The 12,057-nt window shown below is 44.1% G+C and overlaps 1 protein-coding gene across 12 annotated transcripts in view; it reads right to left on the bottom strand.

Annotated features, from left to right (window-relative positions):
• The window catches only part of DEPDC5 (DEP domain containing 5, GATOR1 subcomplex subunit), a 153,180-nt gene that overhangs the window by 34,957 nt on the left and 106,166 nt on the right, over positions 1-12,057 (bottom strand). For all 12 annotated transcript variants that reach the window (XM_064367924.1, XM_064367927.1, XM_064367930.1 and 9 more), the window contains one exon: positions 1,438-1,592. In XM_064367924.1, the coding sequence (XP_064223994.1) occupies positions 1,438-1,592 (155 nt within the window). The remainder of the gene's footprint in view (positions 1-1,437; positions 1,593-12,057) is intronic.

Here is a 12,057-nt window from a genome sequence, read left to right as displayed (position 1 = left end):
TGTGAACATCTTCAGTGGCAGAGAACTCGGCCAAACAGCAGACCCATTGCTAGTAAGTTCTTTATCATGAAATAAGATCTGTTCTCTGTATTTTTCAGTCATTGGTCCTGATTCTACCTGCCATGTCATTTTTTGGTCTTTTTCACTTCCAGCCTAAACATCCCTGATCCCTCATTTCTTCTGAAAGCAGAAGAAAACCTACTGTTCTACCCTTGCAAGCAATGAGGAAGCAGATAAATGGACTCATTTTCTATGCATTGGGCAGCCTCTCCAATCTCCTCCGTGCCTAAAACCAAAAAGCCAGGTAGGCTTGATGGGATATGGACTTAACTGAAAGCAGGGAGCAGAGAAGTCCAGACCTGTTCCTGCTTCTGAAATGACCATCACCTCTACTGGCCAGAATGAATAGGCTGCAGTAGAGAAGACACAGATTAAACCAGCCCAGAATTTATGACATAAGGGAAACCAAGTGACAGAGGCAGGTGAGCAGCCCCAGAAAACTTCCTGCTCTTAGGGACAGGGATACAAAAGTTAAGTCTCTTAGATCATTTTGCCAAGGACTGCTTAGACAGTACAGTGAGACAATAAGAACAGACTGGGGCATAATTTTTTTTCCAGACAGAGTCTTGCTCTGTCGCCCAGGCTGGAGTGCAGTGGTGTAATCTTGGCTCACTGCAACCTCCGCCTCCCGGGTTCAAGCGATTCTCCTGCCTCAGCCTCCCGAGTAGCTGGGACTACAAGTGCCCACCACCACACCCAGCTTTTTTTTTATTTTTAGTAGTGACGGGGTTTCACCATATTGGCCAGGCTGGTCTCAAACTCCTGACCTTGTGATCTGCCTGCCTTGGCCTCTCAAAGTGCTGGGATTACAGGTGTGAGTCACCGTACCCAGCCAGCATAATTATTATAAAGCAAGCACAGCTGGGAAGAAAGTAAAACAGCTTCTCAGAATTGACAAAGGCATTAAAAGCTGGTGCACTTGCTCGAGCAAATGAAGTACAGGCAACTTCTTTTCCCTCTGGATACTAAGGAATACAAGAAAAAGTCATGTTTGGCCACAATTAGTGATTCATCCACTGTTTGTCCTTTTTCTTAGTGACTGCATGCTATGACGTGCAAAGCATTGTGTCACAGGCACCACAGTGAACAAGACAGACAAGGCAGGGGCCCCTTCCAGAAACTCTGTACTCCTGTGTGGTGCTTGACACTTTCCTACATCTCTGTGGGAGCCTCTTAGCTATCCTGTGAGGATGGCAGGAAACAGATCATTAGTCCCTTCATACAGGTGTGGGTAAGAACTAACTTGCCCAGGGTCCCATGTGACTTGTGGCAGAGTCAGAACTTGGCTCAGAGCTTTGGACTCCCAGCCTTGGCAGCCTTTGAGGTCAGACTGTCCTCACTCCCCAGGAACACGAGTTTGGCCACTCTGAATCTCACCTGCTGTCACTGGAGTTTGTGGAGGAGTAGCCCTGTTCTCCTATGTTCTGGGAGTTCCCAAAGGTCTGGCTGTTGCCTCTGTCCACAGATTGGCCTGTGCTTATGCCCAAACTGGTGCTGTCCAACACAGGAGTGACTGTTTGGTCCACAGATACCTGCAGGAGATTTAAAAATGAATACCTGAATCCAACAATAATGGACAGGAAAAAAAGGTAAATAAGCTGTACTGGCTTATTCACTCAATAAGCATTCACAAAAAATAAATAAGCAAAAATTAATGCAATCCTTTCCATTCCTCTTATTCCCACTTCCTCTTGGTTCCTGGTGGCAGAGCTAAAAGGGGTCTAGAGAATCCAACCAGTCTTGTGTGCACTGCCTTCTGTCAGAGCAGCTGGGAACTCCCACTCTCCAAACCACAGCAGACGAGAGGCCACTCTTCACAGTAAATCCCCAGGACCAAAGAAATCGCTTCAGCACCTGCCTCAAACCACATGATTTACACTAAAGAAAAATCTCCATAGGAAAGGTAGAGAAGTCAGAATCACTCCTTATGAGGACAGCAGGACTGAAAGAGAGACCACACTTAGAGACAAACAGGTGAATATCACAATGCACATCCTCTGTCCACTGTGACTCACTCTTTCCCACTCCAAATCTCCTTTCCTTTACCTTTCAGTTGCTCAGGTTCAACTTTCAGAGCCATCTCATAGCTCTCTTCTCCTGCTTTGCATCTAAAGACAGGCCTAGTCCTGTGGCCTGCCTCTGCAGATTCACATGCATCTCTAAATCATGCCTGTACTTCCTCTGGCCAAGGAGGGCTGTAAACACTCTTCTAACTGGCCCCCGATTGCAGCCTCTATGTCAAAAACCCTACCTGTGAGCCAGTACCATTTGCATCTTCTGTGAAAAACAGTTCCAATTCCATCATTCTGTTACTCTGAAAACTTTCAAGTCTCCCCATGAACCACCACACTGAAACCTAAATCACAGGGAATCAAGGGTCCTACACAACATTGGCCTGACCTGAGATCTCACCACACTGCCTACCATTCACCCACGTGTACGTTTCTAGTCAAATGAAACCCTGTGTGTATAAATCCTGTGTATGTGCCCCATATCACCCTGGGGTGCTTTTCTCTACAACTAGTAACTAAAAACCCATGAGTTGTTTTTTTTTTTAAGACAGAATCTTGCTCTACCACCCAGGCTGGAGTGCAGTGGTATGATCTCACTGCAACCTCTGCCTCCTGAGTAGCTGGGATTACAGACAGGAGCCACCACACCCAGCTAATCAGTGTTTAAGGACCATTTTAAGCCCTGATGCCCTAGCAAACTGCTTTCTGAATCACTTTGCTCCAGGCTCCAAGCAGATCCATCTTCTTCTCTACTCTGGACCTTTATGAGCTTCTCCTGGTAAGCTGCCAAGTTGTGCCTCATGTAATGGTGCTGTATTTTTTTTTTTCCCCAGAGACAGGGTTGCCCTCTGTCACTCAGGCTGGAGTGCAATGGTGCCATCACATCTCACTGCAAACTCAAAGTCTTGGGCTCAAGAAATCCTCCTGCCTCAGCCTTCCAACTGGGATGCACCACCACACTTGGCTATTTTTTAGTGAAGAGATGGACCCTGTGTCAAAAACATAAAATAAAATTAAATTAAATTAAAAAACAAGGCTTCTCAGCACTGTTGCCCTCTGGGATCAGATAAGTGTTTGCTGTGGGGGGCTGATCTTTGCATTGTTGGATGTTGAGAGGCATCCCTGGCTTCTACCCACATGATGCCAGTAATACTTCACCTATCAGCCCCAACCCTCAAATATGACAAATAAAAATTTTGCCAATGTCACCAGACATTACCAAATGTCCCTTGGGTGGTACAGTTGGTACTGGTTCTGATAGAACCACTTTGCTGTTCTACAGCAAGCTCAATGATTTGGGGGGGGAAAAAAAAGGGCTGGGTATGGTGGTTCACGCTTGTAATCCTAGTACTTTGGGAGGTCAAGGTAGGTGGATCACGAACGAGGTCAGGAGTTCGAGACCATCCTGGCTAACATGGTGAAATCCCCCTCTCTACTAAAAATACAAAAATTAGCCAGGCGTGGTGGCACGTGCCTGTAGTCCCAGCTACTCAGGAGGCTGAGGCAAGAGAATCGCTTGAACCTGGGAGGCAGAGGTTGCAGTGAGCCGAGACTGAGCCATTGCACTCCAGCCTGGGCAACAGAGAAAGACTCCATCTCAGGAAAAAAAAAAAAAAAAAAGGACCACACAGGTTTTGCTGGCACCATAACCACACAAGAGAATTGCAGCAAGAGGTAGCTTGCAATTACCAATTACCACCTGCCTCTAACCAGTAAGGTTTAGGAACAGGTACCATGCCATAAATTTAAATGAGAATAAGCTAACTAAAGGGGACAAGACCCAGCTCTCATGCATATAAGAGTGGCTCTTAGGCCTTGCCTTCTGGGCCCCTGTAGTGGGGTTTTCTCATGTACTATACCCAGAGAATTGCTCTACCGGCCTAACCTGAAGGACATTACCAAAATGCACATTAGTCCTACAGTTCTAGTTTGGTGGGAGCGGGGGTGGGGGTGGCTAAGGAGTTTTGCTCTAGATATGGAATTAGGAAACATTTTTTGCAAGAGATCAGATAGTAAATATTTCAGGCTTTGTGAGCCATATGGTCTCTGTCACAACTACTCAACTGCATAAGAGAGTGAGAAAGTAGCCATAGGCAATATGTAAATGAATGGGCGTGCTCTATTCCAATAAAACTTTATTTACAAAAGCAGATGGTGGACCAGTATGCCCCATAGTTTCCTGACCTCTGCTCTATCTATGTATCACACAATATCTGTCTTTTCAGAGGCTGCACAGAAAGGCATTTTGCTTAGATCTTAATACCAGGAAAAGGTATGCTTCTCCCAAGTAATCAATTTGTCTTTATTTTATAACCACTGTGAGTTCTGGAACAGATGTTTACCACTTTTCTTTGGCTACCAGGAGGTTCAGAGCTGAATTCAGCATAAAATTCCATCTACTATACAAGGCCTTATATTACGTCCTGTCTTATTTTTTTTTCTTTACCTGAATTTCTCCCATCTAGTCATGTTTTTATTTTAGGATTGCACATACTTCCATGATCCCCATGAGTAACTTTTTGAAATAAGATCAGTGGTAAGCAAAGATAAATGGCAGGTGGGATGGACAGAATGGCAGATGTCTCATGTAGATGCCTGATGAAGAGCCAAGCAGAGGGAAATGCCTTTCATCTTAAGAATCTTAAGAACCTTCTCCAAAAAAGGACTCCATTTAACATATGTAGATACCCCCTCCTCCGCTTTAGAGTGGGCTAGACTTAGTGACTTGCTTCCAAAAATGGAGTATAAAAAGGGAAAATATAGTAACTTCATTGTGGAGAAGGCTAACAAATATGACATTAACCAAGTGATGAAGGTTATCGTCACTAGTGATGTTGTGTGGACCTCAGGTACCTCCTGATATGATGTGATGAGAAGGACACTTCCCCTCTGGGGTATTCTTTTTGAGTACCCATAACTCCAGTCTAACCATGAAAAAAACCTCGGACAAACCCAGATTTAGGGACACGCTACAGGACACCTGGCCAGGACTCCTCAAGGCTGTGAAGATCATTTAAAAAAAATAAGGAAAGGGCTGGGTGCGGTGGCTCATGCCTATAATCTCAGCACTTTGGGAGGCTGAGGTGGGCAGATCATGAGGTCAAGAGATTGAGACCATCCTGGCCAACATGGTGAAACCCAAGCTATACCAAAAATACAAAAATTAGTCGGGTGTGGCAGTGCGTGCCTGTAGTCCCAGCTACTTGGGAGGCTGAGGCAGGAGAATCGCTTGAACCTGGGAAGCAGAGATTGCAGTGAGCAGAGATCATGCCACTGCACTATAGCCTGGTGACAGAGCGAGACTCCATCTCAATAATAATAATAATAATAAGGAAAGAGTGAGAAACAGTCACAGATTAGAAGAGACTGGGAAGCCCGGCAATGTGGTACCTTAGATTGGATCCTACAACAGAAAGATGACATTAATTGAAAAAAACGCCAAAATCCAAGTCTGGTGTTTGATTAAAAACAAAAACAAAAACGACAACAAAAAAAACCTCTCAGCAGCAGCAGCACCAATCCCCAATTCCCCCCGACTCTCCAGCACTCCCAAGCTACAGGAGAAAGTGAGGGAGGGCGCCCTATTAGAGATGCCTCTGAGATTAGCACCACCCATCACAGGCGTCCCCCATGGGTCTTCTACCTTCCACCTCCTGGGCTTGTCACAGCCCCACTTTCTCATGCTGGAGGATCATCGGCCACAAGGAAACTGCTGGATCTGCCAGCCCGCTCTCCACTGTGCCTGGAGACTGGTAGAGATGACACTCTGCTTTGTCTTACTAGGAGACAAATGGGCTAAGTGGGCTCTGGATTTCCAGTCACTCAGCTCCTGCCAGGCAGACAGAGGCATTGCAAAGGGATCCATGACAGAATCCCATATGCCTTGCACAGAGGGAAAGCTTGGAAATAACTTGCAGACCCATAGCTCAGATGTTCTCCAAGGTTAAGATCAGGGAAGGAGAATATTATCCCAAATTAAAACCTTCTCTCTGCCCTCATGAAGCCTGTCATTTAGGGGTGAGGAGAAGACAGCCATTAATATTCCTAAAGGGTTTTTTTTTTTTTTTAATTCATCCCTGTATCTCCCAGAGCACTTGGCACAGCCCTACACCAGGTACTCTGAACTTGCTATCTCAGTTGATCTAAATTTCACCACAGGGGCAGCCTCCTTCCTCTACGTGTCCATCCTAACCCTTCACTCCAAATGATTTATATATATATATATATATATATTTTTTTTTTTTTTGAGACAGATCTCGCTCTGTTGCCCAGGCTGGAGTGCACAATCACACTCACTGCAGCCTCAACCTCCTGGGCTCAAGCACTCCTCCATCCTCAGTCTCTCAAATAGCTGAGACCGCAGGCATGCAACACGACACCCAGCTAATTTTTTTATTTTTATTTTTTGTAAAGGCAAGGTCTCACTGTGTTGCCCAGGCTGATTTCAAACTCCTGGACTAATAGGCATCTTCCCACCTCAACCTCTCAAAGTGTTGGGATTACACATGTGGGCTGCTGCACCAGGTGTTACTTATATTTTTATATCTTACATAGTTCCAAAAAAGGTAAGGCTACTAAAGACACACAATAAGAAAAAATAAATACGGCTGGGTGCAGTGGCTCATGCCTGTAATCCCAGCACGTTGGGAGACCAAGGCAGGTAGCTAACCTGAGGTCAGGAGTTCGAGACCAGCATAGCCAACAAGGCAAAACCCCGTCTCTACTAAAAACACAAAATAGCTGGGTATGGTGGCACACGACGGTAACCCTAGCTACTCGGGAAGCTGAGGCAGGAGAATCACTTGAACCCAGGAGGTGGAGGTTGCAGTGAGCTGAGATCGCACCATTGTACTCCAGCCTGGGCAAAAAGAGCAAAATTCCTTCCCCAAAAAAATTAAAAAAAAAAAAAAAAAAAAAAGATAAAATAAATACATGAGAAAATCCAGTAAGGAGAAAACAAGGGTAGGAAAAATGTGGAAGTATAGTCTGAGCATTTTTTTTTATTTTAACAATGACATTTTAAATGTCTAGAGCTGTGCCATGCAATATAGTAGCTAGCACTAGCTATATATGGCTATTTAAATATAAATTATTTAAAATAAAATTAAAAATTCAGTTCTTCAGTCATAACGGTCACATTTCAAATGCTCAATAGCTACCTGCCATGTTGGACAGCACAGCCACAGAACATTTCCATCACCGCAGAAAGTTCTGTTGGATAGTACTGGACTAGAACAAAGGTTGGAACAAACAAAAAAATGTGCACAGGGGCCTGTAGATAATGTACACAGATGTAGCTAAGTATCAAAGTGGGGAAAGGCTGTAGGCTGCTCCATGGCCATGTGACTACTGCCAAGTCACTGCCCCCCAAACTCAGTTGCAGCCCAATTCCATGTGTTCAGAGCCTAAGAGAAGGCCAGTTCGTGGCTTCTGACAATGGGACAGGCATGCAGAGCCCTGGAGTTGTACTAACCTGAGGGTAGAAGGCAGATGATGCTGTGTGTGGGCTGTGGACAAACTAGGGTTTACTGTGTGCCCACACATACCCAGCACCATATTAGTTGTATACATGTATCATTCTTGCCACATGCATGATTAGAAGTATGTTATTTAATTTCCAAATGTATAGGGGTTTTCTAGTTATCTTGTCATTAACATGTAATTTAATTGCACTGTGGTCAGAACCCAGGCCCTGCACCTAGCTTATTTGACAACATAAGACACAAACCTGGATTTTTGTATGACATCTGATATTTAAATATTTCCAACCAATTCAAAAATTTTTAAAACACAGCAAGGCCAAACACGTTTTTGGGACATTTGTGACAAGGCTAAATGTCCTTCAGGTGATCCATCCTGATCCTTGCACACAGACTTCTGTTAAGAGCCTGACTGAGAGTGGAGAGTTTAGACCAGGGCGAAGGTTGATTACTGGGTCTCTGGAGTCCTCTGGAAGGACTGAGCCGCTGGGGACAGGAGTGTTTTGTTCATTTTCTTGAAGAGGGAAAACAGAGCAAAGGGTAAATAGTCAATTTTTGGCCGGGCATGGTGGTTCACGCCTGTGTCGCAACACTTTGGGAGGCTGAGGCGGGCAGATCGCCTGAGGTCAAGAGTTCAAGACCAGTCTGGCCAACATGGCAAAACCCTGTCTCTACTAAAAATACAAAAATTAGCCAGGTGTGGTGGCAGGTGCCTGTAATCCCAGCTACTAGGGAGGCTGAGGCACAAGAATCACTTGAACATGGGAAACGGAGGTTGCAGTGAGCCAAGATCATGCCACTGCACTCCAGTCTGGGTGACAGAGCAAGACTGTTTAAAAAAAAAAAAAATGTACATTTTTGGACACATTGCCTCAGGCTCTCCAGAAAACTCCCTCCATGACCCCATAAATACACTGAAAATTGCTGCTCTAATCTAATCAGTGTTGTCCCAAAGTGTATCCTGCTGAATCCAGTGACCATGAGGCTATATGTGGTGCAACTGTCTGGGGCATAGCTGTCTTCCAGCTCCTCTCCCCACACACTTAAACCAGACTGGTTCCACATTTTATATTTCAGGGTTTGTTAGACGAGGCTGGACTCCAGCCTGGACAACAGAGCAAGATACTGCCTCCAAAAAAAAGAAAGTAAAAGGTAAAAAGGATCAACCAATGTCTGTTTTAAACCAAAGATGCAGTGCACTTTTGGTTTAAAATTGTCAATGAGGGGCCTGGTGCAGTGGCTCACGCCTGTAATCCCAGCACTGTGGGAGGCTGAGGCAGGAAAATCGCTTGAATTCAGGAGGAGGAGGTTGCAGTGATCCGAGATTGCATCACAGCACTCCACTCTGAGTGACAGAGACAGACTTCACCTCAAAAAAAATAAATAAAATAATCAATGAGGGGGGAAAAGGTCCTATTGTTTAAAATAAACTTTTCTGTGTCTATCTTCCCCATAAATATCTCAGAGGTAGTATTTACTGAACATTTTTTTTTTCTCGAGAGTGTTTTGCTTTGATGACTAGGATGGAGGGCAGTGGCATGAGACGGGGTTTCACCGTGTTGGCCAGGCCAGTCTCAAACTCCTGACCTCGTGATCCATTCACCTCAGCCTCCCAAAGTGTTGGGATTAAGGGCATGAGCCACCGCCCCTAGCGAACACCTCTTAAGTGCCAAGGCCTGGGCTACTGCGCAAAACAGACATGGCAGCTGCCTTCTTGGAGCTCAGTGTCCTGTATGCACGGTGAGCATTAACTATATCCTAGTCATATAAATGCAAATTAGAACTGTGAGAAGTGCTACGAAAAGAGGTACTAGAACTATGCAAGTCCATGCCATAGGATGTGACTAGATGAGTAGGGATTAACTACGTACAGTTGGCAGGAACAGCATGTGCCAAGGCACAGTGGCAGGAGGAAGCCTGTGCTTACAGAGGTCACTGGAACATAGAGTGAGGAAAAGGATGACAAAATATGAGGTCAGAGAAGGAGGCAGGGACCTGATCATGAAGAACCTTTGAGGCCATTATAAAGATTTCAGCCTTTATCCTAAAGGAAAGAAAGCCACAGAAAGCTTTAATCAGGGAGGACATAATCAGATTTCACTTCAAAAGGTAGACCCTGGGCTGAGCGCAGTGGCTCACACCTATAATCCCAGAATTTTGGGAGGCTGAGGCAGGTGGGTTGCTTGGGGCCAGGAGTTCAAGACCAGTCTGGCCAACAGGGCAAAACCCTGTCTCTACAAAAAATACAAAAGTTAGCTGGGGGTGGTGGCTATAGGTATTTCCTTCCCTTAGAAGAATCTGAGTTTGGAGTGATGTCCTCCCTAGACTTAGACAGGGGTGGAGGACTTACCTCCTTGCCAAGCTCCAAGGTCATCATGGAACTTTAGAGCTAGAATGGATAGGAGAGTTCACGTAGTTCTGGCCCATTTTTATATGTACATTCCACAGAAAAGAGTTAACTGGCCCAGTTAAGCCTGTTTACTGCTTTGCACCCCTACACACAGGTACATGTATAGTAAATTACTCTGTACCAGGGCCTGAGCTAACCACAAAGATGCTTCATCCCATTTGGCTCTCACAGCAACCCTATAAGGAGAACACAGTTATGACTCCCATTCTACAGATGAGAAACTTGAGGTTGGGAGACGACAGTCCAATTGGCAAAGGGTTTACAACCAGTCTATAGAGTGGCAGGTAGCCTGACACCAAAGCCTACTCTCTGACAGTCTTTTAACATGTAGCCCCTTTGTCTCATTACAAACTCACTGTGCTTTCTGGTCTTGGATTAGGGTGGAGAAAAGAAGTAGCAGGAATAGGAAGTGGACACTGATATGCACTAAACTGACATTAATATCTGGCAAAGTAGTAACATTTACCCTAATCACAACTAGTGTTTATTGTGTTCCCACCACATACCCAGGATCAAACTAGCTGTTTACATATATCATTCCTGCCACTTTCATGATTAGAAGCATGCTATTTAATTTCCAAACGTATAGAGGTTTTCTAGTTATCTTTTTGTCATTAACATGTAACTTAATTGCACTGTGGTCAGAAATATCCTCTGTGATTTCACTGCTTTGAAATTTGTTGAGAAATGGATATTATTTCTAATCCTCAAAACAACCCTACAAAGAAATTATTTTTTGTTTCCTTTTACAAATGAGGAAATACACACACACATACACACACACACACAAATAAATAAATATATATATATTTTTTAAATGAAGAAACAGGTTTAGAAGGTTCATTCTTCTGTGAAAGAAATTAGTGATCCAAGGAAAATTAAAAAAAAAAAAAAAAAAAAAAAGAAGGTTAATTCATGTGCCTAACACAACTCCCTGGCATTGCATAGAATCCAAGATTTGAAAGCAGCCATCTGACTCCATTGGCCTCCCTCCTCTATTCTATGCTGCACATCAGAAAATACGCGAACCAAGTTTTATATTCTGTATATTTTACCACAATAAATAATAAATCAAATAAACATAAAGAAAAAGTACAAGTTAATTAAATCAAATAAACATAAAGAAAAAGTACAAGTTAATTTTGTGTATGTATAGACAGCTCTTACTACCTCTAAGATAGATAGTTTTTTTTTAATGTATACATTTTTTTAAAAAATTAGAGACAGGGTCTTCTGATATTGTCTAGGCTGGCCTTGTTTTCCTGGGCTCAAGTGATCTTCCCGCCTCACTTCCCACCTTTTCAACAAAACACCTGGTGGGTAACATAATCTTTATTTGTGTGCCTCTCCTGAGTCTAAAACTTTCCTTAACAGTCTCCTGTAAGAAAGTAAAAGGTGGCCAGGCATGGTGGCTCACGTGTGTAATCCCAGCACTTTGGGAGGCCAAGGTGGGGAGATCATCTGAGGTCAGGAGTTCAAGACCAGCCTGGCCAACATGGTGAAATCCCTTCTCTAACAATACAAAAATTAGCTGGGCGTGGTACACACCTGTAATCCAAGCTACTTGGTAGGCTGAGGTAGGAGAATTCCTTGAACCTTTGAGGTGGAGGTGGCAGTGAGCCGGGATTGTGTCATTGCACTTCAGCCTGGGCGACTAGAACAAAACTCCGTCTCAAAAAAAAAAAAAAAAAAAAGGCAAAGGTTAATGGCCAGACACATTGGCTCACACCACCAGGAGCTCAAGACCAGCTTGGGCAACATAGCAAGACCCCATCGCTATAAAAAATAAAAAATTAGCTGGGTATGGTGGCTCATGCCTGTAGTACCAGCTACTTGGGAAGCTGAAGCTGGACTTCAGCCTGGACAACAGAGCAAGATACTGAAAGTAAAAGGTAAAAAGGATCAATCAATGTCTGTTTTTAAATAAAAAATGTAGTGTACTCCCCACACTCAGATTTTAGAGATGCTTACATCAGGACTCAAAGTTCCTCACAGAGATTTGCCTATGGTCACACAGCCGACTGGAAAGAGGCAGGTGCAGATATCTGAAGACCTACACAGAAAGGCACAGCACCTCTGACCTGTTTCAATTTAA

The sequence above is a fragment of the Aotus nancymaae genome, unplaced genomic scaffold, assembly GCF_030222135.1.
Source record: "Aotus nancymaae isolate 86718 unplaced genomic scaffold, 86718_ANA_hifiasm-v0.15.2.pri h1tg000076l, whole genome shotgun sequence".
NCBI classification, from domain to species: Eukaryota; Metazoa; Chordata; class Mammalia; order Primates; family Aotidae; genus Aotus; species Aotus nancymaae.
Note: the sequence above shows the minus strand (reverse complement) of the source record. Positions and strands in the feature narration are given on the sequence as shown.